The sequence below is a fragment of the Capricornis sumatraensis genome, chromosome 2 (genome assembly GCF_032405125.1).
Source record: "Capricornis sumatraensis isolate serow.1 chromosome 2, serow.2, whole genome shotgun sequence".
Classification (NCBI taxonomy): Eukaryota; Metazoa; Chordata; class Mammalia; order Artiodactyla; family Bovidae; genus Capricornis; species Capricornis sumatraensis.
This window is the reverse complement of record NC_091070.1, coordinates 65,352,878-65,378,345: the sequence shown is the minus strand read 5'-3', so window position 1 is coordinate 65,378,345 and position 25,468 is coordinate 65,352,878. Positions and strand designations below refer to the sequence as shown.

At 54.8% G+C, this 25,468-nt stretch overlaps 1 protein-coding gene across 1 annotated transcript in view; it reads right to left on the bottom strand.

Moving 5' to 3' along the window:
• The window catches only part of SPTBN5 (spectrin beta, non-erythrocytic 5), a 51,047-nt gene extending 27,680 nt beyond the window's left edge, over positions 1–23,367 (bottom strand). The window contains exons 1-22 of the mRNA XM_068992685.1: positions 23,268–23,367; positions 22,977–23,162; positions 22,535–22,722; positions 22,158–22,325; positions 20,822–20,938; positions 16,571–16,728; positions 15,819–16,047; positions 14,370–15,001; positions 12,472–12,610; positions 12,125–12,357; positions 11,730–11,883; positions 11,443–11,643; positions 11,153–11,359; positions 8,286–8,486; positions 7,530–7,682; positions 4,180–4,310; positions 3,694–3,933; positions 3,128–3,403; positions 1,849–2,089; positions 1,555–1,694; positions 1,262–1,361; positions 370–540 (exon numbers count right to left, since the gene is read on the bottom strand). Coding sequence (XP_068848786.1) covers positions 370–540; positions 1,262–1,361; positions 1,555–1,694; positions 1,849–2,089; positions 3,128–3,403; positions 3,694–3,933; positions 4,180–4,310; positions 7,530–7,682; positions 8,286–8,486; positions 11,153–11,359; positions 11,443–11,643; positions 11,730–11,883; positions 12,125–12,357; positions 12,472–12,610; positions 14,370–15,001; positions 15,819–16,047; positions 16,571–16,728; positions 20,822–20,938; positions 22,158–22,325; positions 22,535–22,722; positions 22,977–23,162; positions 23,268–23,367 — 4,365 coding nt within the window. The remainder of the gene's footprint in view (positions 1–369; positions 541–1,261; positions 1,362–1,554; positions 1,695–1,848; positions 2,090–3,127; positions 3,404–3,693; positions 3,934–4,179; positions 4,311–7,529; positions 7,683–8,285; positions 8,487–11,152; positions 11,360–11,442; positions 11,644–11,729; positions 11,884–12,124; positions 12,358–12,471; positions 12,611–14,369; positions 15,002–15,818; positions 16,048–16,570; positions 16,729–20,821; positions 20,939–22,157; positions 22,326–22,534; positions 22,723–22,976; positions 23,163–23,267) is intronic.
• Positions 23,368–25,468: the final 2,101 nt, after the last annotated feature.

Below are 25,468 nucleotides of genomic sequence, written 5' to 3'. Positions count from 1 at the left end.
AGGGCGCCTTCAGCTCTTCGTGTGGCCCCAGATCTGAGGGCACTGGCAGGAGGGCTTTCCTCTGATGCCTGGAAATAGTGTGGGGTGAGCAGGCACTGGGCAGCTGGTGGGAGGACTGTGTCCAGGCGGAGGCGGCAGGCTCGGGGACTGCCTCTTAGACTTGAGGGGAAGGGACGAGAAAAGCTCTCTGGGTTGGTTTGCGTGCTAAGACCGGGGTTGCCCGCTGAGTGAAGGAGGAAGCTAGGGGATGCTAATGCTCTGCAGAGTGAGATCCATTCTTCCTGCAGCGACTGTGCTCCAGGAGAATGTGCTGTGCAGTGGAAACATGAAGCTGAACAGGCCCCGCACCCTGGGCCCAGTGCCCCTCACCTGCTGCAGGCCCTCCACGTGCCCCTGGGTGGCCGCCAGCTCACGCGTGGCTGCCTCGTGCTGCCTGAGTTTCCTCCGGACGTTGCTGGGCTCTCGGGATGGCTCGTCCACCAACATCTGCCCCTTCTCCTCCATCCACAGCATCACCTCCACCACATCCTGCTTCCATTCCTGCCCGGGAACCAAGGGAGGCAAAGCGTGGTGAGGGCTGGTATGAGGACCTCGTGGAAGAGGGGTCTCAGGGTGCCCCGAGGGGAACAGCAGGTTGAGGAGCCAATCCTAGGGTGCAGGAGAGGTGGGGGGCAGGGGTTATTGCTCCCAAGTGGGAACAAGGAAACAGAGATGGGGAGAAAAATGTCTCAGGGAAAGTAGCAGAAAGAAGCCTGGAGAATCAAGGTCTGGCCTCACAGCGCCTAGTGCCCAGAGAGGAGGGGCATCTGGCCAGGTGCCCCCTGATCCAGCACATCAGATCATGGATGGCCCTATGTGTCCAGGAGGCCTCTGGACTAGCCCGGCTTTGAGCCCCCATCATGGGCAGAACAGACATCCAACAGAGTCAAGCTGTGCAGCTGGAGCCACGGCCCATGCAAGAGCCGGGAGCATGGCCAGAAATGCTGGGGCTGGGGAGCAGCTGGCCGAGGGAGGGGCCCAGGCTTTGGGTCCAGCCCTGTCTCTCAGCAGAGTGGCCTAAGCCTTGGTTTTCCTCAACTGGAAAAATCAGAGTCATAATACCCATCTCACAAAAGGTGCTGGGAGGGTCAGTAAGCGGGAAAGTGCTTTGTAAACTGCAGTGCCCCACAGAGCACAGCTGTAGTTCAGCAGCAGACTCTGAGGCATTCCTCCCAGAATGGTCTTGTGTGCTGGAGCGGGGGATAGGGGCCCGACCCCTCACCTGGAGCTGGAGGGAGGCCAGCAGCTGCCTCCTTCTCTGCTCACTCCTCTCCTGGACCCTGGTCCACCGCTCCTGGATGCTCTGCAGCTGTTCTCTGACCCTGCAGGGCAGGTGGAGTCGGGGAGGGTAGGTGGAGGCTCCAATCTACCTGAGGCCCACCACAAAGGTCGGACCCACCACAGCCCAGGGTTCACCCTGTCCCCTGTTCATACCTGTCCCCTCACTCCCTGGGCACTCTCCCAGCCTCAGGGTAATGGGCTGCGCAGGCCCTGTCCAGACAGGCCCAGGCTTACTTGTGTGCAGCGGGGTGTCGGCTCCGAGCCAGCTTCTCGCCACGTGCCTGTAGACCCTGTGCTCTAGAGCCAAGGGCATCCAGCAGCTGCCCATACTCCTGGAGCTGCTGCACCAGGCTCTGGGCCTCCACCACGCCCTCCTGGAGACACAGAGACTGGGGTCAGGCTGAGAGGAGGGGAGTGGTCAGCACCCTCTCACCCACTGCCAACCCAAGGGCCCCTCTGCCCAGCCTGGCTTCAGGCTCCTACTTCCTGGGGAAGGCACATCCCAGCTGCACACCCCTAGCTCCATACCTGGAGGCTGTCCAGCCGTAGGAAGGCCTCATGGTTGGCACAGGAGGCAGTGAAACCATCCACGTCTCGACCAAACTTCTGCAATTCCAGCCCCTCCTGCAGTTGCTGCTGTCTTTGTTCCCAGGCGGCCTTTAACTCCTGGCCTTGGTGGCCCAGGAGCCTCAGGGCACTAGCCACCTCTCGGAAGTCTGGGGAGCCTGAGGCTGCCATGGGCTGGCCCTGGGTCTCCAGCTGCTGTAGCCTGTCCAGGACGACAGGCAGAGGGTCAAACCCTGTCTGCTTCCTGGGCCAACCTTCCTCCCCTCTGGCCTCCATGGTTCTTTCATCTGGGAGCTCTGAGGTGAGGGTAACTGGCAGGGGTCTGAAGTGGGTAAGCCCCAGGGGTCCACTCATCCTGTGGGATAGCTATGCCCTGGTGAGACAGCAAACAACAAGCCCAGCCCAGGACTTGGGACTCACTAGTTCCCGTGCTCCCTGCATGCCACAGCTTGCTCCAGCTGGCCATGCTGATGGTGATGCCCAGGTCAGCGGATGGCTGGGCAGTGCACCCAGAAGAAATCATTCAGACCGCCTACATACCTGACTGTGGGGTCACCACAAGCCTTGGTGAAGCCTGGAGCGATTAGGAAAGGCAGCTACCCCTCTGCCGGGTGTGCCTCCCAGGCTCAGTTTGAGAACAAGTGACACCTTTGTGTGAGTTAGGAAAAGGCTCTACTTGTCTGAGTTGGTGCAGCCCTCAAGTGGGTGGTGGCATCTAGTTAGCAGGGATGGGCTGGATTTCAGGGTCCACTGGGCCACCTGTTAGGCTCCCTCATATGTGGCCCAGGCTGCAGACTGCACCCACCCCTGGTGGACGAGGGGAGATATCGCCGTACTGAGGAGGGTGTTGTCTTAGTCCTGGGTGGCAAGAGGCTGAGCCATTTTTTTTGCTCCAGGGGCCTGTGGGGTCTGTATTACCCAGAATAGGTTAGGTGGCTCGGCCACCCTGACAGAGCAGTGCCCCAGGCTCCCCTGCATGGGGCGTGGCCAGGCCTGGACAGGACAGAACATTCCAGGAGGCTCAGACTCTGCCCGGGGTCCCTCCACAACACATGCAAGATGTCTGATCAGTCTTTGGTTTCACCCGCCTCTTTGTAAACCTGCCTCAGGTGCCAGGATGGACACCAGCCTGGGCCACGCCTCTGGTGACATGCTGCTCCCCATCTGTCCCTTGCTGGTGCCCTGTCCCCACAGGCCAGGGCCAGCCTAATGCATGCCCCACCTGCCCTCTCGTCCTGACCTCTCCTGCTGCAGGTGGATCTCCTCCAGCAGCTCTTGGTGCTTCCCCAGCAGCTGCTGGGCTGAGGCCACATCCACCGCCTCCTCCTTGCTGTGGAGCTTGGCCTGGATACTGTCTGCCCATAGCAGCAGCCACTGGCTCTCCTGCAGGAAGCTCCGGTGGACCCAGGCCTGGGCCCGCTGGGCCACTTGCTCCCGCACTCGCTCCAGCAGCCCATGCAGCGTCTCCACGTGTCCTTGCAGGGACGGGCTCTCTGTGGGGCCCATCTCCTCAACCCTGTGGACAGGACCCACCGCCCAGTCAGTGCCCTGCCCCTGGCCTTGGGCCCAGGTGTAGGTTCCCCAGGGCAAGTGGTGGCAACTCTGAACTGCCCCCTCACCCTCAATGGAGGGGCAGCGAGCATGGGTGGCTCTCTCGTTCACCATGAGCACGTTCTCACACTGTTTCCCAATCTGTGCCCTGCCCTTCCGATGGCATACCCTTCCCATCCTCCCACCTCAGTTTCTGCCCTTCTCCCCATTCCAGAGCCCTGCTCAGGGCTCTGCTGTGCTGAATCCTGGCCATACTTGCTAGCCGCCCTTTGCAGGTGGCGAATGTCTTTCTCCAGCACAAGCATCTTCTGCTGGCCCACTCCCAGAACATGGTGGTCATCCTCTGAGTTCCCCAGCTCCAGGGTTTCTAGCTGGAGTATCAGGTTTTGCAACTGGACCCGAGTGGATCCACACTCCTGCAGAAAACTGCACACGTGCGTTGTGCACACCAGCTGAGTTTCCTTCTCTTTCTTCAGGGCCTCCAGCTGCTCCCACCTGGGCCGAGGGAACAGGGTTATCTCAGGGATGTCATGTCACAGGGACACCTCTCCATCCATCCTGGGGCCTTGGTCAAGGCTTGCGTGACAAGAGCTGGCAGGCTGGCCATCCCCATTCCCTCTCTTCCCATTCCTGATGCCTCTAGTCTTTCTTACTGGCATCTCAGGAGTCAGGTAAGCAGGTACTCAGGCCTGGGCACTAGCCAGCCTTCTCCACTCAGCAGCACTCTCTCTTCATTTTTACCTCTGACTCAGTTCCTCCTGCTGTAGCTGGATTTGAGGGGAATCTCCAGGACACCTCTGCTTCAGCTGCTCAGCGGAGCTGTTAACCTCAGTCCAGAGGCCTCTTCCCACAGCCAGGGCAGTGAGGAAGTTCTGGGGAAAGGAGATTCCAGGCCTGGAGGGGGCCTGTTCTCTTCCTACAGTCCCCTTAGCACTAGGAATGACCTCAGATATGCACTGCTACAGAGATGTTTGAGCTGCATCCCTCTGGAAGGACAGGGGTCTATGTCCTTAAAGGGCTGGGAGAGCCCTTTAAAAATTCAAGACCAGACGTCCAAATTGGAAAGGAAGAAGTCAAACTGTCACTATTTGCAGATGACAAGATTTTATATATAGAAAACCCTAAAGAATCCACGTGGTAATGCAGGAGACACGGGTTCAATCCCTGCTTGGGGAAGAGCCCACATGCCAATGGGGCAACTAAGTCCGTGTGCCACAACTACTGAGCCTGTTCTCGAGAGTCCAGGAGCCACAGCTGAGCCCACATGCACAACTGCTGAAGCCCACGTGTCCTGGAGCCCACACTCGGTAACAAAAGAGAAGGCTCTGTAATGAGAAGCCTGAACACCACAACTAGAGAGTAGCTCTCACCTGCCATCACTAGAGAAGAGCCTGAGCAGCAGCAAAGGCCCAGCACAGCCAAAAGTAAATAAATAAAATTTAAAAAGATTCCACCAAAAAACTGTTAGAATAAATGCATTCAGTAAGGTTGTAGGATACAAAAATCAATATACAGAAATATGTTCAATTTCTATACACTAGTAAGGAACTACCAGAAAGAGAAATGAAGAATCTCATTTGCAATTACATCCCAAAGAATAAAATGCCTAAAATAAATTTTCTAATTTTATTCTTTGGGAATGCAATTGAAAATGGGACTGTTCTCTTCATTTCTCTTTCTGATAGTTCCTTATTGCTGCTGCTGCTGCTGCTAAGTCGCGTCAGTCGTGTCCGACTCTGTGCGACCCCATAAGACGGCAGCCCACCAGGCTCCCCCGTCCCTGGGATTTTCCAGGCAAGAACACTGGAGTGGGTTGCCATTTCCTTCTCCAATGCAAGAAAGTGAAAAGTGAAAGTGAAGTCGCTCAGTCGTGTCCGACTCTTCGCGACACCATGGACTGCAGCCCACCAGGCTCCTTCGTCCATGGGATTTTCCAGGCAAGAGTACTGGAGTGGGGTGCCATTGCCTTCTCCATGTTCCTTATTAGTGTATAGAAATTAAATCTGCAATTACACGCCAGAGAATAAAACATTTAGGAATAAATTTCGGGCTTCCCAGGTGGCGCTAGTGGTAAAGAACCCGCTTGCCAATGTAGGAAACACAAGAGATGTGGATTTGGCCCCTGGGTGGGAAAGATCCCCTGGAGAAGGAAATACTGGATCCCCACTCCAGTATTCTTGCCTGGAGAATCCCATGACAGAGGAGCCTGGTGGGCTACAGTCCATGGGGTTGTAAAGAGTCAGATATGACGGAAGCAACTTAGCACAGCACAAGAATAGATTTAACCAAGGAGGTGAAAGATTTGTTCATTGAAAACTATAAGACATTGATGAAAAAATCAAAGAAGATACAAACAAAGATATTTTGTGCTTAAGGACTGGAAGACTAAAATTTGTATGGGACAATAAAAGATCTCAAACAAACAAAGCAATCTTGAGAAAGAACAAAGTTGGAGGCATTATGCTCCTTGATTTCAAACTCTTTAACAAAGGCATAGTAAATCAAAACAGTATGGTACTGGGATAAAACAGCCTATAGATCAATGGAACAGATAGCCCAGAAACAAACCCATGCATATATGGTCAATTAATTTTATGACCAAGGAGTTATAAAGACTATACATTGGGGAAAGGACAGTCTCTTAAAAAATAGTGTTGGGGAAACTGGACAGTTGCCTACAAAAGAATGAAACTGATACTATACATAAAAATTAGCACAAAATGGATTAAAGACTTGAATGTAAGACCTGAAATCATAAAGCTCCTAGAAGAAAACATAGTGGGGTAAGCTCCATGACATTGGTCTGGTAATGATTTTTTTTTGGGATTTGGCACCAAAAGCAAAGTGACAATAACAAAATAAACAAGTGGCCAAAAAGCTTCTGCCCAGCAAAGGAAACCATCAACAAAGTGAAAAGGCAACCTATGGTAGGGGAGAATGGAAGAAAACATTTGCAAATCATACATCTGAGAGAAGGTTAATATCCAGAATGTACAGAGAACGTACACATTTTAATAGCAAAAACCCAAATAATACAATTTTAAAAGGAGCGAACATACAGATGGTCAAGAGTTACATGAAAAGATGCTTATCACCATCATAAGGGAAATGGAAATTAAAACCACTGAGATATCACCTCATACGTGTTAGAAAGGCTATTATCAAAAAGACAATAAATAAGCGTTGGGAGGATGTGGAGAAAAGGGAACCCCTGTGCACTGCTTGTGTGACTGTAAATTAGTACAGCCACTATGGAAAACAGTATGGATGTTCCTCAAAAAATGGAAAATAGGACTACCACATGATCCAGCCATTCCACTTCTGGGTATTTATCTGAAGAAAATAACACTAACTCCAAAAAATATATACACCTGCATGTTCATTGCAGCATTATTTACAAAAACCAAGGTGTGGGAACAACCGAAGTGTCCATCAGTGGATGAAAGAACAAAGAAAACACCACACACACACACACACACACACACGCATGCACGCACGCACGCACGCACACACGCGCACACACACACGCACGCGAGCACTGAATATTATTCAGCCCCAAGAAAGAGCTGAAATCTTGCCCTTCAGGATGACACGGATGGGCCTTGACAGCATCATGCTAAGTGAAATAAGTTAGATGGAGAAACACGAATACCATACGATCCTACTTATATATGTGATTAAAAAAAACCCAAGCTCACAGATTCAGAGAATGGATTGGTGGTTGCCATAGGCGAGGCATGGGGAGTGGGTGAGATGGGTGAAAGGTACACACTTATAGTTATAAAATAAAGCTTTTGTTACTGTGCATGTATGCTGGTGGATGTTACTAGATTTACAGGGTGGTCATTCTGTGATATATGACATCTAATTATACCTGAAAAACTACAGTGTTATATGCTAATTATATCTCAAAAAAAAAAAATTCAAGGCCAAATCCTCCTCTCCCTCCTCGCAGACAGGCCCACAGCTGACACGGAGCACTGGGGCACAGGAGTGAATAAGGGAGAGGCAGGAGGAGTGAGGAGGGGGCAGGACAGGGATCCCCAGAGCAGCAGGGCCAAGCAGGCAAGACCCCCTCAGCAGCAAGGTACCTCATGCTTGAGCTGCATGACTTCCAAGTTGTTGGCCTCAGGCTGCAGCGTTTGCAACAGGGTTGTCTGTTTGGTCAGCCAGGACTGCAGCTCCCCACATGAGCCATAGAAGCCAAACAGGGCCACCGCCTCCTCCAGCTGGGCCCTGCGGCACTGAGGGGCCAGCCCAGAGGCTGGGGTGAGGGCCAGCGCCTGCCATGCGGCGCTGAGAGCAGGTCCCCCATCACCTCCCAACCCGCAGAGGCCAAGGCCAGGCCCAGAAACAGTCCCTGTCCCACTGCTGGGCCCTCCACCCTCTGGCAGAGGGCCCGGCAGAGCATGCTCGTTTCTCTTATCCTACTCACACCCTTCGCTCTTGGGTACAACTGCTCCCGGGCCTCCCCGCTGTGCTCCGGGCACCCTGGTCCTCCTCCTCCACTGGGCCTCTTTCCTGCCTTTGCCCAGGTCCTGCTCAGAACACTCTTCCCCACCATCTCCCCTGCCATGCTCCTGACTCACCTGCTCTCAGCTTCTCGTTAAGTCTCCGCCTAAACGTCCATCCCTCAGAGATGCCTCCCCTGGTTCCCCGCCCTCACCTGGCCTCCCCTTCATGCTCCCATTGCACCCAGATCCGGCTAATGACTTGTTTCACACCTTCTCTGCCCTGACCCAAGCTCCTCGAGGGCAGGGAACGCGTCCTGTCACTGCTCTGTCCCTGGGCTCACAGCCCAGGATCCAGACTAAGGGAGTGAACGTTCCATGAACAAGGAGTGTTACCTCTGCCTGGGCCCACAGGCCCTCATAGTCCTGGCTCAAGCGGTCTTGTGTCTGGAGGATGGTGTTGGGGTCAAAGCCAGGATCAGGCTCATCTAGGAGGGCCATCTTCTGGGTGCCCCACGGACCAGAGTGGCAGAAAACCTCACGCCAGGCCCCCGGGTTTCTCGGGCCTATCTTTGGAGAGCTCAGGGCAGACACCACCTGTGCCCACAGGACAGAGGTCAGCGTGTCTGGAAGGGCTCCCAGCAAGGAGCAGAAGGCTTGGCAGGGTGGGCCAGCAGCTGTACCTGAGCTTCCTGTCCCATGATGTGCCTGAGGGGCACTGTGGCCTGGCAGCGCCCTGGGGCGTCGGGCTCCGTCTGGCGTGGGGGCTGCCGGGCCTCTCCCGGGAGCTGGGTGAAGCGTGTGCCTGTGGGAACACAGGTTCTCAGGGCCGCGCCGGCCCTGTGCCTCTTCTTGAGCCAGGAGCTGGCCAGTGGGGATGGTGAGGGGGATTATTCATGACTCAGTCCTGTGCCAGGAGCCCTGCAGGCCAGAGGAGGATGAGGGCCAGAGCTTCCTGAGCTCCTGAAGGCCTTACGCCCACAGACCTAGGACACTTCCCAGGACTGTGCATGGATAAGCAGAATGTGAAATGAATACTATGGGGGCCCAGGGCGTGGAAGATGGCCAGAACAGGCTGGGGCTGTTGGGAAAGATTTCAAGGGCAAGGTGAGCCTGGAGAGCATTTGCAGAGGGGGAGGCAAAGTGGCTCTGGTGGCAGGAGCTGGGGCATAGAGGGGTCACGGGGAGCCCAGGCTGGCCTTCCAGATGGGGGATCTCTGTCCCTCTGTGTCTCTGGCCCCGGGCAGGGGTCAGACATTGCAGCAGCAGCAGCCAGGCTGGCCACTCAGGGGTTGAGGAAAAGGAATAGGCACAGAGAAAGACTGGAAAGGGAGGGGAACAAAGGAAGACTCAGAATTTCAGGCAGTTTCATGTCTTTCCTCCTCTCCTTAACTTCTTCCCTTCAGTCTTTGGATGCCCCCGAGAGCCACACAGATTGCTGATGCTCTGTTAAGGTGCCCATGTGGGGTCTTGGCCTTATACCTCTGTAGATGGAGCTTGTCTTGACCTGAGGGCTGCCCCACAGTGCTAAAATTTGGGTACCATCCTGAGGTCTCCTGGTGACATCTCCATCAGTTCTGCTCCAGCCTTCTGGGGGCTCCCTCTGTATCGAGGAGAGAAGGCTCTGCTTAGCTGCCAAAGTGACTCCCCACACACAGGAGAGGGGGCATCTCTGTACCTCCCCACCACCACTGGGCAAAGCAAGGGTCTGAAATGCCAGAGATTAGAACTAAGTCTTCTATCAATGCCAGGGCTGGCTGGGCAGTAGAGGCCAGAAAAGAAGGATAAGGCGCCTCCCATCATTCATTTAAACAACTTGGACTGGAGAAGGCGGCCACATAGTACAGAAGGAAAGCAATACCAAAAGCAGCATGTGTTCATATAATGCAAGTGCCAGGAGTTACACATTATAGCCACACAGGGAGGGATAGGGATAGGGCTGTCTCAGCCCTGGACAGGAGCTGGGCAACTGCCCCAGCAGGTGTGAGGGCAATAACTTGGCCTCTATGAACCTTGGTTACCTCATCTGTAAAGAGAGGGGGCTGGACCAGACAACTGTTAACAGGTTGTGGTTCTATTTTCAAAAATTGTTGATTATACGGTCCAGGGAATAAATGCAAAGGAAAAGAGATAGCTCAACCTCAGCTAAGTTAGAACCACAGAAATTTCAGACCTGGTAGTCTGGTCTTGGTGATCAGTACTGACTAGGCCACCAGGCCCCCTTCCAAGACACGAGGACCTGTGCTGCTGGTCTGCAGGCACCCAGGACATGGAGCTTCCTTGGCATGAGGGTGTGTGCATGCTAAGTCGCTTCAGTCGTGGGATGAGGGCAGACGGACCAAATGTGAGTGTAGGACCTGAGGGCTGTGATTTACACATCCTGAGCTACATGTACAGCTTCTTAAAAGAAACTGCGTACCCTCAGAGACTTGAACCATCCTGCCCAACATGTAGGTATGTGGTCTTTTTTTTCCTTTTTTAAACTGGAGGCTCAATAAACTGAGGGAGGGGATTCAGAAAGCAGTCTGGGGTAGTGATTTGGCCACCCAAAGCCTAAAAAGGCCTAGTCAGGAGAGAGAGCCAAATAGGGCTGAAGGGTGAAAGGACACCTTAGGCCCGGTGGTCAAAGTAAAGGGACATTGCTGGAGGAAACTGGTCAATGCCTGGGAACTTGTGGGTGAAGTGAGCAATGCCTAACCACCCTCTGATGTCCTCCAACCATGGGTAGACAGTACTCTACTAACTCTGGGCTAGGGCAGCAGGGGAGATGCTGCTGAGGAGTGGGCACCTCCAACCCCAAGGGAAGGCACGTCAGGGGCCACAAAGGCCATCTCATTTCCACCCGCTGTGTGGTCAAGGGCGCAATGCGCATTTGGGGTCGGGGGCCCATGGGTTTGGGTCCCTGTCCTGTCTCTACGTACCAGCAGTGCTGCCTGGGCTGTGGCCACCTTTCCACCCGCTGTGTGGTCAAGGGCGCAATGTGCATTTGGGGTCGGGGGCCCATGGGTTTGGGTCCCTGTCCTGTCTCTACGTACCAGCAGTGCTGCCTGGGCTGTGGCCACCTTTCCACCCGCTGTGTGGTCAAGGGCGCAATGCGCATTTGGGGTCGGGGGCCCATGGGTTTGGGTCCCTGTCCTGTCTCTACGTACCAGCAGTGCTGCCTGGGCTGTGGCCACCTTTCCACCCGCTGTGTGGTCAAGGGCGCAATGCGCATTTGGGGTCGGGGGCCCATGGGTTTGGGTCCCTGTCCTGTCTCTACGTACCAGCAGTGCTGCCTGGGCTGTGGCCACCTGTGCCTGTTCGTCTAATCGACGCAGCTCGGTCCCAAAGGTGCGCACAGAGCGTTCCAGATGCAGGTGTTGCCGCAGTAGGGCCTCGGTGGCCACCTGGTCCTGTCCAAAGGATGCACTCTCCAGTGCAGACCGCTGCTCCTGAAGCCATGAGTCTGCCTCTGCCACGTCCGTGAAGTACTGTGAGGAGGAGAGTAGGCTGGGCACACATGGGCTGACCCTGCACTCCCTGCCTGGCCAGCTAGCTCCCACAGCCCTGCTACCTGCTGGACGAACAGGGCTGCCTGCAGCCTCATGCCCTGCTCATCCATCCTGGCCCAGAGCCGCTGCCACATGCCCTGCACCGCCTCAGCCCGCTCCCAGGGATCCGGCTGCGTCGGGGGCCCGCAGGCTCCCAGGTTGCGTCCCCTCTGCAGGAGATCAGCACACACGGCCTGGTGGCGATGGAGCTCAGCTTGCAGGGCCTGGAGGAGCACAGAGGAGGGAGCTGGGTGAGGGAAAGGATGGATGGCAGGGAGGGGGAAGAGGCAGGATGCAAGGTAGAGGGCACCTTGTGTTTCTGCAGGGCCGCTGCGATCTGGCTGAGATCCGGGCCCAGAGACACATCCTCCACCAGCTGTCCATGCTCCCTCAACCAGGCTTCCTCCTCCTCACAGCTGTGCAGGAGCTCTGCCTGCTGCAGCGTCTGCTCCAGCGAGGCCCGCCTGAGGGACGGCAAGGGCCACAGAGGGGATCAGGCAGTGATGGGGCTTGGGGAGGGGTTCCCCACCAGGCCCAGACACCTCCCCTTAGATAGGAGCTCTCCTGTCCCTGGATCACTCAACAGAGGAGACTAGGGTCAGGCTAGAGGAAGTCACCAGGCAGCACTGTTTAAACCTGGGCAGGAGGTAATCTGGATTACAGAAAAGTTGTGGAGACGGTAGAGGAGTTTGGGTGGGCTCTTACCTGGACCTGGCAAGAGACGTGAGGCTCTGGGAGAGCTGGGCCAGTGCCCTGGCCTTGGCCTGCAGCACCTCCACAGCAGTGCCCGTGGAAGAGTCCAGCTTCATCGTCTGGTGGGCCAGATGGCTCACGTGGGCTCCAAGGGCTGAGATGTGGGCCTCCAGCAGGTCATGCCTCTGCAGCAGCCTCTCTACCTCTGTCAGCTTCTGCCCACAGGCCACGGAGCTGACCAGCACCTGGCCAGGGACAGATGAGTGGTCATTAACGTCCCAGAGTGCTGGGTCCCCGTGAGTGCCAGGACTGGTGCACGCTGCTATGTCCCCCCGGGGGTCCACTGGTCCAGGGCCCACCTGCAGCTCGTTGAGCTGGTCGGAGGCAGTCTCCACCTCCTGCAGCAGGCTCAGCACAGCCTGCATGCCCGCTATCTGCTTCCTCTGCCCTTGGAGCCGCTGGAGGAGCCGCTCCCAGCGCTGGGTGATCTCCAGCTGCCTGGGGGATGTGAGAATAAGGGTGGTGTCCATTGGGCTGTGGCAGGGAAGCTTGGGGTCCACAGTTGGTGGTGGGGGGCTTGTCTTTACTGGAGGAACCTGAGTACTATGGCTGGGGCTGTGAGCATCCCAACCTGGACTGGTAGGGGCAGTGTCCCTGCCTTTTAGAAACAGGCAGAAAAACTGGAAGGAGAGTCTGGGAGGTTCAGGCCTCCTCTGACCCCCAAGCCTTCCTTCCAGTCCTCATCTCAGGTGACTGCAACTCCATCCTTCCCAGTGCCCTGGCCAGGAACTGGATGACTCACTTTCTCACATCCCACTTCTCATCCATTTACAAATTCCCTTGGACTCAAAATAAATGCAGAACCCCTCCATTTGTCATCGCCTCCACTTCTCTATCGTTCTAAGTGACTACTGCAGTGGCTTCCTGACTGTCTCTGCTTCCGCCCTTGTCCTTTCAGTCTACTCCTGTCACGGCAGCCAGAATGATCGCTGTAAAATAAAAGGTAGATCATGTCACTCCTCCGCTCAAGTCCTGCCGTGACTTCCTATCTTCTTCTGAGTAAAAGCCAAGTCTTTACCGTGTCCTGCAGGGTCCAGCAGGATCTCTGCCACCACCCCTGGCCTCCATACCTCCCTGACCTCAACTACAACTCGTTCACTTGGCTCCCACGTTATTTTTCAAACATGCCAGGCAGGTGCCCCTTTGGGACACTGCCCTAGTATATAGTCCGTCATCATATCTGTATGGTTTCTCGCTTCCTTCTCGTCTTTCAGTTCAGTTGCTCAGTTGTGTCCGACTGTGCGACCCCCACGGACCACGGCACGCCAGGCCTCCCTGTCTATCACCAACTCCTGGAATTTACCCAAGCTCATGTCCATTGAGTGGGCGGTCTTTGTTCAAAAGTAAACCTCCAAAAAAAAAGAAAAAATTAAAAAAAAAAAAAAAGTAAACCTCCTCTGACCACTCAGTATAACTCCCTCTGCCCACCTTAGCACCTCATATGCCCCTATTCTGCTTTATTATCTTTTAAAATCCCTGTCTCACAGACTATATATGTTTCTGTTTTCCTTAGTAGTATGCAAGCTCTATGAGGGGAGGGATTTTTATTTGCCCTCTTCACTGCTAAATCTCCAACACCTAGAATAGTACTTAGGACATAATAGATACTCAATAAATGCTTAGTTTTAGTGACTAGATTAATAAGAGGCTATCTGGAAAGAACAGTGCTTTACCAAAGGGATCAATTACAGAGGCTGGAATTTTAGGCATCAGTGGGAGCTAGATCTTTTTATTTATTTATTTATACTGCACCACGCATCTTGTGAGATCTTAGTTCTCTGACTAGGGATCGAATCTGGGCTCTGACAGTAAAAGTACCAAGTCCTAAATATTGGACTGCCAGGGACTTCCCTGGTGGCTCAGGCGGTAAAGCGTCTGTCTGCAATGCGGGAGACCTGGGTTCGATCCTTGGGGCGGGAAGATCCCCTGGAGAAGCACTATTGCCTGGAAAATCCTATGGACAGAGGAGCCTGGTAGGCTACAGTGCATGGGGTCCCAAAGAGTTGGACACGACTGAGCGACTTCACTTTCACTTTCTTTCACTTTAGGGAATTCCCAAGAGATAGATCTTTTAAAAGGGAGCCCCAACCCCATAAATCACCCCATCTCTGTGACCAGGAGCGGGCATCTGCAAAGAGAAGGGCATGGTAGGAAGGGCTTAGCATGTTTTGAAGACTGTCCCATGCCCGGGACTCACCTGCTGGCTACCTCTGTCCCACCATGGTAGCGCTCCTGCTGGAGGATGTCCGCAATCTCAGCCAGGGCCTGGAAGCGCCCCTCCTGGGGCAGGATACTGGCCTCCAGCATGCCCAGCCTCTGGGCGGCCGCTTCCACCATGGCCGGGCTGGCCGGCGGGGCTGCGACCCGGGCCAGCACCTGCTCCGTGTCTGTCAGGAAGCTCTCCCGGAGGGCTGCCTTACGCTGGAAACGCCGGGCCAGGGTTTCCAACCGCTCTAGCTGTAGGAGCCTCTGCTGCAGGGCCCGGCTCCGTGAGGCCTCTGCCCGCTCCAGGCTTGTCCAGCACCGGGACAGCTCTGCAGGGCCCAGGCCCTCGGGTGGCAAGAAGGGCCTGCGGTTCTGGGCTCGGAGGACTGTCTGCAGCCGAAAGAGCAGGGCTTCCGTGGCCCCTCGCTGCTGCAGTCTCGGTGGCTTCTCCTGGGTGCGGAAGGAGGCAAAGGCCACCAGTAGCTGGCGCATGGCCGGCAGGTTGTCTGGGAAATCCCGCGCCTCCAGCTGCACCTGCTTCTCTGCAATCCAGCACAGCAGGTCAGCCACCAGCTCTTCATACTGGGTCTGCAGTGCCTCTGACTCCCACAGCTGAATCAGGATCTGGTGGAGGGCATGGGAAGGGCTCAGACCAGCACCTGGGGGGCACACCCTGGCTTCCAGGCCCTGGAGGCCTTCCCTTTTCGGGTGCTGAGTGCCAGCCAGGCTTGCCCAGGCACACAGTAGCTCCTGCTCTCAGGTGAAGATACGCTGAAGTGGGGGTGCTCTCAGCCCCCAGAGAAGCAGGTCTGCTTCCATTCCACACTCAGACCTGGGAGTGGGGCTCCCGTCCTGCCTTCCTCTATCTTATTTTACCCCGTTTGGCCTCAACACTGGAAGTACTCTTCTTTCCCTCCCCTGAGGCCCCCACACCCCTAAGGCAACTCAGAGCCTTTGGCCTGGATCACCTCCCCCACCCCCAGCTGAGACACCAACCCTGAGAATAGCCCTCCCAGGCCTCAGCCTCTGCCATCGTGCCCACAGGGTAAGAAAGCCCCCCAGAAACATGGACTTGGCCCAGCAGAGCTGCCCCGTGCTTGTCCTTGCAGAGTCCAGCTCTCTGTGCCTTTTAATCCCATTAGGAGCTTAACAACCTAAGAGCCGAGAGGGAGCGGGAGGGGCAGGGAGAGGCGCTGCTCTCCGGCTTCCCTGAATGCCAGGAAGTCTGCTTATGCTCCCTGAGCACTCCCAGCAGCCCTCTGTTACCCAGAATCAATCGTGTGTTACCCAGGCATCATCATTGCCATTTTACAGATGAAGCACTGTAAGGTTAGATGATGTGGCCAAGGTCACACAGGGAGGAAAGGGCACAGGGTGTGCTGACTGCGGAGCCCATGTTCGCCCCGCCCCTCCTCAACGCCATCTTCCCTCTGTCCCCCACCTTCGCGAGTCTCCTCTGGACGGTCTGCTCCTGGTGCAGGCGGGAGAAGTGGTGGTAGTAGAGGGAGACGTAGGTCATTATGGAGCGCTCGTCGGGCTGTAGGGCTGCCACGTCCTCTGGATCCAGCAGCTGCGCAATGCCCAGCTCCTGCTCAGCCACGTGGAAAGCACAGCGGAGGTTGTGCAGCGGGCGGTCAGGACGCAGGGAGCTGTAGTCAAGCAGCTCTGGCCTAGGCAGAGCGCAGGCAGAGCTCTTCACCAGAGTCAGGGACTGCTCAGCTTTATGTGGACTTGTTAAGAGGGTCATTCCCACCTTGCCGGGCACTAGCTTCCCCCTGATGATGATCTAAGGCCCTGGTTGAAGGAATAGGACTGGGAGAGGGGAGGGTTAATTCTGCTTGGGGCTCAGCCTCCTGGGTAGCGGGGGGAAGATCCAAAAGGGACAGGTGCTTGCCAGAGAGCAGACTGAAAAGAGAATCAGGGACACAGAGAGTGGAGGAAGGCAGGGGTCAAAGGCAAACCTGGCTAGTTCTATGGAAGAGGGGAGGGGTATCACAGACCAGGAGCTCAGAGTCAGTGTCTCTACCTCTGTGCCCAGTGTAAGGGGCCAGAAGGATATGGGATAATGGGTGGGTTGAGGACCCAAGTCCTGGAGCAGTTAGCTCAGCGGGTGGAAGGCCTCTGAGGCGGAAGCAGAGGCCTGCCTCAGGCCAGCCAGGGCCGGAGGTGCTGGGTTCCCTCCCACATGCCCACCTGTGGGCATGGATGAGGGCACTGAAGCCAAGCCCGTCACTCCAGCTGCGGGAGAAGTCCATGATGTTGATGTTGGCATAGCCGGCAGTCTTCCGCTGGCACCAGACCAGCAGAGCTTCCTTGGCAGACAGGAGGGCTGCGCTGACCCCAAACTCCTCCTGGAAGGACAGGACAGTGGTCACCGTTCAGGGATGGGGTGGGAGGCGGGTAGGCTGCAGAGGCCGCAGGCCGTTGTGAGAGAGGCAGGCTGGGCAAAGTGCAATCCTGCTCCCCAACCTGGAGGCGGTGTGGACGGCCTGTCCTTCAGAGTGTCTGACTGCACTTACTGTTACTTGTGCTGGGCAAGGATTGGGGGTGCCAAAGATTGTCCTTACAAAGAAGTGGGGCAGTCTGAAAGTTGTCACCTCTGAGCAGCTGGTTTTGAGTCACAATTGGTAACAACAGCAGTGGTAGCTCCCATTTCTCTCGGCCTTCCTTCCTTTTAAAATATTTACTTATTTGGCTGCACCAGGTCTCAGCTGTGGCACTTGAGATCTTCAGTTATAGCATGTGAACTCTTAGTTGCATCATATGGGATCTAGTTCCCTGACTGGGGATCGAACCCATGACCCCTGCATTGGGAGGGCAGAGTCCTAGCCACTGGAGCACTAGGGAAATCCCTCTCCAGCCTTTCGGCTGGGCCGGGGACTGTGCTAACCAACCCTAGGCCACACGGAATTGGGTCTGGGCTTCATTAGACCGACTCCAGGTCACCATGGGCTTTCTGCCAGCCACGCACCAGGCCTGCAAACGTGGCTCTCCACCCGGCACAGCCCCCAGAAGTAGGCACTGTTAGTACTTACATTCTAAGGAAGCACAGCAGGTGCAATAAGAGGGGTCAGGAAACTGCCTGGGGTTCCCCGGCTATTAGGGGAGGGTTTCTCTTGACCTAGAAATCTCTGACATGCAGAACCCATCTGTCTGCCTCACAAGGCCTCCCTCACACAAGGGCTTCTTCGGACTGGGGAATGACCACCTACAGCTGGTTTCTGTCTCCTTGATCATCTCTCTCATTCTGCCGCTTTTGGTTTCTGCACATTTCCCCTCACCTCCCGCCCCCATCCCATCCCTCTTTTATTCAGTGCTTCTTTCCCGCCTCCTTCCGGGCTCCACTTCTTTCCCTGCCTTCTGTTCCTGTCCCTGTCCTGCCCTCGGTGGTCCTCCCCGTCCATCCACCCCCTGCCTTGCCCCTCACACCCTGGAGTTTCCACCTCCTTTTTCTCTCTTCTTCATCACTCAGCTAGAGCCAGACATCCTGGGATGTGAAGTCAAGTGGGCCTTAGGAAGCATCACTATAAACAAAGGTAGTGGAGGTGATGGAATTCCAGGTGAGCTATTTCAAATCCTAAAAGATGATGCTGTAAAAGTGCTGCATTCAATACGTCAGCAAATTTGGAAAACTCCACAGTGGCCACAGGACTGGAAAAGGTCAGTTTTCATTCCAATTCCAAAGAAAGGCAATGCCAAAGAATGCTCCAACTACCGCACAATTGCACTCATCTCACACGCTAGTAATGTTCAAAATTATCTAAGCCAGGCTTCAGCAATACATGAACCGTGAACTTCCTGATGTTCAAGCTGGTTTTAGAAAAGGCAGAGAAACCAGAGATCAAATTGCCAACATCCGCTGGATCATGGAAAAAGCAAGAGAGTTCCAGAAAAACATCTATTTCTGCTTCAGTGACTATGCCAAAGCCTTTGACTGTGTGGATCACAGTAAACTGTGAAAAATTCTGAAAGAGATGGGAATACCAGACCACCTGACCTACCTCTTGAGAAGCCTGTATACAGGTCAGGAAGCAACTGTTAGAACTGGACATGGAAAAACAGACTGGTTCCAAATTGGGAAAGCAGTACGTCAAGGCTGTATATTGTCACCCTGATTATTTAACTTATATGCAGGATACATCACGAAAAATGCTGGGCTGGAAGAAACACAAGCTGGAATCAAGATTGCCAAGAGATATATCAATAACCTCAGATATGCAGATGACACCACCCTTATGGCAGAAAGTGAAGAAGAACTAAAAAGCCTCTTGATGAAAGTAAAAGAGGAGAGTGAAAAGTTGGAGTAAAGCTCAACATTCAGAAAACTAAGATCATGGCATCCAGTCCCATCACTTCATGGCAAATAGATGGGGAAACAGTGGACACAGTGGCAGACTTTACTTTTTTGGGCTCCAAAATCACTGCAGATGGTGATTGCAGCCATGAAATTAAAAGATGTTTACTCCTTGAAAGGAAAGTTATGACCAATCTAGACAGCATATTAAAAAGCAGAGACATTACTTTGTCAACAAAGGTCCGTCTAGTCAAGGCTATGGTTTTTCCAGTGGTCATGTATGAATGTGAGAGTTGGACTATCAAGAAAGCTGAGGGCCAAAGAATTGATGCTTTTGAACTGTGGTGTTGGAGAAGACTCTTGAGAGTCCCTGCAGAGAGATCCAACCAGTCCATCCTAAAGGAGATCTGTCCTGGATGTTCACTGGAAGGACTAATGCTGAAGCTGAAGCCCCAGTACTTTGGCCACCTGATGCAGAGAGCTGACTCATTTGAAAAGACCCTGATGCTGGGAAAGATTGAGAGCAGGAGGAGAAGGGGATGACAGAGGATGAGATAGTTGGATGGCATCATTGACTCAATGGACATGAGTCCAGGTAAACTCCGGGAGATGGTGATGGACAGGGAGGCCTGGCATGCTACTGTTCATGGGGTTGCAAAGAGTTGGACACGACTGAGTGACTGAACTGAACTCCCTTCTTCCAATCCTCCCACCAATTTCTGTTTATAAACTCAGAATGTCTTGGGAGATTGGGATTGACATATATATGCTCCTATGTATAAAACAGATAACTAATGAGAACCTCCTGTGCAGCACAAGGAACTCTACTCACTGCTCCGTGGTGACCTAAATGGGAAGGAAATCCAAAAAAGGGGATATATGTATACTTATAGCTGCTTCACTGTATAGCATAAAATAATACAACCTTGTAAAGCAACTATACTCCAAAAAAAAAACACCCAAAACTCAGAATATCAAAGCACAGCAGGTTATACTCCCTCCCCGTCCTCTGGGCCTGGGAGCTTGGATAGAAGGGGCTAGTACGCAGCAGCACGAGGGAGGGTGGGGAAGGAGCTCAGGGCCTGGAGTTGGGCTCTGCCAGAGCCAGGCCAGCCCAGGAGCCCTGAGCAGCTGGGTTAGGCTGGCAGACATGAGCCAGGAGTGATTCTAGGGGTGAGCATGTATGGGCATGGGGTTAGCCTGGTCCCAGACACATCTGAGTTTCGCAGGGAGAAGGGCCTGAGCTGGCTTCAGATGAGAGAGCCAGCTGGCCAGTTGGTGGCCAGTCAGGGGAGACCTGCTGCCCCCAAGGGAAGCGGTGGCAGGGGCACTTGGAACTGGCTTAGGGGGGTGGGGAGGGGAGCGTGGCTTCCTGGAAGGGCTTGAGGTCAGTTAGAAGTTGATCCATCCACTTATTCACCACATGGGTGCTAGGCCCTGGGGATGCAGGCAGGCAAGGCCCCTGCTTTCCTGGGGGTCACAATCCCATCATGAGTGTCAAGGGTCCTCCTGGATTTGAGCCAAATCTGTGGCTTCTTTTCTTTAAGATTTCATGCTCCAAGTTGGCTTTTCTAACCTACTGGGATTGAGTTTTAGGTGGGGTTTTGGAAACCATAAAACTATGAACATTTGTATAAGGACCTTTATGTGTTCACTCTTCTGGACCCAGTTGTGGAAAATCAGAGAGAGAATGGAGGAAGATGAGGAACCATCTCTTTGGTTTTCAGGATCCTGAGGATTTGGAAACCTTCAGAGCTCGGCTTCCTCTGAATGTTTTATTTCTCCCAACAGTACATTAGAGGGTAATGAAAGTTACAGGTTTCAATGGCAAGTAGAAAACAATAAATTAGCAGTGAAAGGCGGGTGGTGGGCAGGCACCTTGGCCCCCTTCACTAGTAAATGACTTGTCCCAGACCCAACCTGAAGCCCATAAATCTATTAACAGCTCTTACTTCAGCATATGACAACCTCTCTGACACTCTGAATCCTTCGCCTGTGACTGAAGAGTGAATAGTAGTTGTGTGGATTCTGAGGGTCTGCTGTGGGCATCCTAACGGTCAGGTGGAACTGCTCTGTCCCCAGGGCCCTGAGGGGAGGCCAGGGCTGGGCTGGGCTGGGCTGGGCAGCTGGGCACAGGGGCTGAGACATACCCTGTCCAGGCAGATGTGGGAAATCTGGAAACGCAGAATGATGACCCAGATGAGTCCCAGGATGAGCGTCTGGTCTCCATCCACGATGTTCTCTGGCCCGATGAGGGGTATTGGCACCTGTGGGCATATTTTTCTGACCTCAGCCACAAAGCCCGTGTACTAGAGAAGACTCATAGTAACCAAAGGGTTGGCTGCTGGATGGGAGGGGTTCTGTCTGTCCTGACCCAGGAGATCCCCAGGGGAGAAGCTGGCAGGTCCAAGGCCAGGCAAGCTCAGGCTTTCCAAGCAATAGTGGAGACAAGGCTGTCACCTTCCTAGGCTATATATCTGTGACACATTACGACTTTGAGCTTGAAGGGTGCTGAGTAGCTTCTGACAAGGGCTACAGGGCTTGCACCTTCCTGAGGTTCTGGAGAGGAGGTGATAGGCCATTGGCCCTGGGACCAAGTAGTGTAGGCTGGCATTGCATGGCTGGCAGCTTTCTGTTCTTCCACGAGTCTAGGGACCACGGTGCTCCATCCCTTGCTCTGGCTTCTCACCTCCCTGGCCTCCCTCCAGTATGCTAGGCTCCCAAGGGGCTGCCTGTGACCCACATCCCAGGACTCAGGCTCAGCCCAGCCAGTTTCAGCTGTAACTTCACATCCTCCAGACTCAGCTACCTCATGCTTCAGTACCTGAAGCCAGGAGCCCCCAGGCCCCCCATTTCCTGCTTCTCAATATAAATGACCCCTGCACAGCCCCTTGACATGGGCCATGAGGATCCCTGTTTCTGGAGCTCTCCTCTCCTTTTAGAGATGACTTCTCTGGGGCTGTCCCTTCCTCTCAGGATCCCTCCTGTTTGTGGAGGCCCCTCCCGGCTGTCTAGTCCAGCTTCTTCCAGGCAGCCCTACACCACCTCCCTTCCCTGCCTGGCTCAGTAGTGTCTGAGGCTCTTCCCGTGTCTGACCCTCACATCTAAGATCTGCTGACCAGCTGCTCATGGGCCTTGCCTGAAAAATATTTTCCTCCTTTATGAAAAGAGAAGGTTAAGAGTGTACTGAATCTTTCAACTTAGACTCCACAATCTCTCATTGTAGGCAAAGGCAGATTTCATTCCCGCCCACTGGGGACAATGGTTGTTCCAGCTCCAGCCATGTGGGTGCTCTCTAAGCCGGGAGAACTGTGCAAAGTAGGGCTTTGCTTCCTGGACTCTGTATCCCAGCTGCTCCTCCTGGATTCCAGCTCTAGACCCTCCGTTTGGCCCTGTGGCCAGCCCAGGAAAGATGATCCGTTCATCTGGCCTGTCCCCACCGCCCACCCCAGCACCAAGGCCAGGAGCCCTCTCCTCAGTGCCCACCTTGGCCCTGAGGAAGGCCAGAGCTCGGCTGCTGTTCTCCAGAAAATGGACACGCATGCGGCCCCGGTTGGGGGGTGGCAGGGCCTCCCCTGAGATGAGCTCCAGCAGCCGCAGCAGGTGGGTGCCATCAGCCAGCTCTGTGCATAGGTTGTGGATCTCGATGCCCACCTGGGAGGGGATGAGGAACAGGCACAGGGTCAGCCCAGCGTCTCTTGTCTGCTCCATCCCAGGACCAGGGCAGTGAAACCTAGAGCCCCAGCCTGGAGGAAGGATCACTGGCCTTAGCCAGCAGAGCTCACCGTCCGCCCCCTGGGTCCACCTGCCAGGGAGCTGGGGCACAGTGGAGGCAGCTGTGGGGCGGGCCCAGCGGCACTCACCCGGCCACGCTGGAAGATACTGTTGATCCACTTGGTGAAGGTCTTCTCCTGCACCTGCATGTGCCGCGCCTGCAGCTTGCGGATGTGGCCCATCTCGTATGCAGAGTCCATGGCGGGGCTGGACCGGGAAAGCCAGCCCGGGGTCTGCGGCTGGACTCCCGCTTCAGGGGCCCTGTAGCGCAAAGGAACTGCTGGGGGTTGTGGGGCTCACTGGCCAGCAAGCCTGGAGCCCTTTGGGGATGAGGGGCCACTGGATATTTCCTTAAGCTGGAGACACTGTGGGCCTGGAAGCTGGGGGAGGAAGGTGGATTCTGATGACTCCCTGGGACAGGGGACCCCCTCCTCGCCAGATTGCCCCAAGTGTGGTGGGTGGGGACAGCTTGGGATCTGGCCAGGTAAGGTCTTGGGCTCCTGGTTGGTGCCCTGAACTTCAGTGACCCACCTGCTTTTCCAGATTCTTCTTCTAGAGCTCCTGCTGCCAGAGGTTTCCCCTGCGCCACTGCATTCTGCTGCTGCTGCTCGGGATGAATAGGGCAGGTGGAAGGAAAAAAGAAATTGCTCACCTTGTTGATGTCCAGGCCCTGAGAGGAGACCCGGCTGGATGGTCGGAGATGGCAGATAACAGGGGCTGGGTGGGGAGGGAGAGACATCAAGAGAGGCTGAGGCTGAGGCTGAGGCTGGGGTAGTGCCACAGCCCTCCTCTTGGGCCAGCGAGGCAGGGGTGACGGCACACAGCCGGCATTGTCCTCCCACCTGCCACAGGGCGTGGCCCGGGCCCGGAGGGGGTGGCTCAAGAATGCTCCAGATCGATGCTCCAGGGTCTCCTCCTTCATTATCTCCCTGCTGCTAAGGCCTTCAGTATCGGGTGGAGTCCTGGTGTCCAAGACACAAGAGGCCCACGGGCTGGTCTCGAGTTGGCTTTGGGTGGGAGCTCCATGGGGGTGCTGCAGTCCGGGCTCAAGAGTCTCTGGTCAGAGCTTCTGCACCCACACCCCAGGCTGAGGCTGCCCTTCTGCACTCCAGCAGGGCCTCTCTGTGAGCACTTGCAGGGCCGGAGATGCGAGTGAGCCTGTGGGGCCACAGCCCTCACACCCTCGACTCAGCACAGACCACAGGGAAGCGCTGGATCAGGGCTGGGCTTTCCAGGCTTGATGGAAACACACCCAACCCAGACCGGGGCTGAATGGCGGGGTCCCTTCCACCTGGGGGCCACTTTCTGAAGGGGGCTCCCCCTGAAAAGGGGTAACCCACACCTGCAGAGCCTGCCTGTGGGAATGAAAGAATCTCCTCCAGAGTCAGAGACACGTTGCTCACTCTTTGGGGCCCCAGCGAGGCCCCAGCACCTGTGCTCCCTGGACTCTGGCTGGGCCCAAGGCTCGGGGAGCCAGCGAGCCCCTCTACAACCCTCCACCTCCCGCTGCAACCGTGGACTGCACAGCACAAGGAAAGCAAGTTCTAATTCAGGTGGCTTCACAGGACTGTCTGCTTACAGTCATGGGGCTGGGCTGTGCATCTAGATTCATCCACCCTGAAGCCCAGCCACCATCCTGAGGGAGGCGTCCCTCACAGTCCAGGCCAGTGAGAGGGGCAGTGGACACAGCCTGCCCTTCAGAGCTGCATGGGATCCATTACACCTGAACCTCGGCCTGTAGCTGGGAGTCGGGCATGCTGCCCTTGGGTGGGGTGGGGGGCAGATTCCCTGTATCCAAGAGGAGCCTCCATCCTTGTTGTCCTCCCCCTGGGAGGTCCCTCTTACCATTGAGTGGCTTCCCAGCACTTGGGATGAACCTGAGCTTCCTCGTTGCCCACAGCCCCAGGTCCAGGCAGGCACGAGCAGATGTCACTGCTGTGCCCTACCAGTAGGCACTCCACAGGGCACCCCCACCCGATTACTCCCACTGCCCCTGCAGGTCCCCATCACTGTTCCCAGCTCAGCACCCTGTCTCCATGTCAGCCTATGCCCAGCCCACCATGCCTTCACAGAGCAAGACTCCCCATTGCCAGGTGGGGACCAGAGCTTCCTGCTCACATCTGAGCATCAGCTCTTCTCTCAGCTTTGAATGTCCCTTCTGCACCCCACCTTCCACAGTCTCATATCAGCCCCAGTTAAAAACTTTTCCTATGGCCAACAAACCCATGAAAAGATGCTCAGCATTGCTCATTATTCAGTTCAGTTCAGTTCAGTCACTCAGTCGTGTCCGATTCTTTGTGACCCCATGAATCGCAGCACGCCAGGCCTCCCTGTCCATCACCAACTCCCGGAGTTCACTCAGACTCACGTCCATAGAGTCGGTGATGCCATCCAGCCATCTCATCCTCTGTCGTCCCCTTCTCCTCCTGCCCCCAATCCCTCCCAGCATCAAAGTCTTTTCCAATGAGTCAACTCTACATGATGTGGCCAAAGTACTGGAGTTTCAGCTTTAGCATCATCCCTTCCAAAGAAATCCCAGGGCTGATCTCCTTGCAGTCCAAGGGACTCTCAAGAGTCTTCTCCAATGAGGAATCACCTCCACACCTTTCAGAACGGCCATCGTTTAAAAAATCTACAAACAATAAATGCTGGAGAGGATATGGAGAAAAGGGAACCCTCTTGCACTGTTGGTGGGAATGTAAATTGACACAGCCACTATAGAGAACAGTATGGAGATTCCTTAAAAATCTAGGAATAGAACTACCATATGATCCAACAATCCCACTCCTGGGCATACACTCTGAGAAAATCACAATTGAGAGACGCAGGTACTCCAATGTTTGTTGCGGCACTTTTTACGATAGCAAGGACATGGAAGGAACCTAGACGCCCACTGACAGATGAATGGATACAGAAGTTGTAGTACATATATACAATATTACTCAGCTATAAAAAGAATGCATCCGAGTCTAATGAGGTAGATGAACTTAGAGTCTGTTATACAAAGTGAAGTAAGTCAGAAA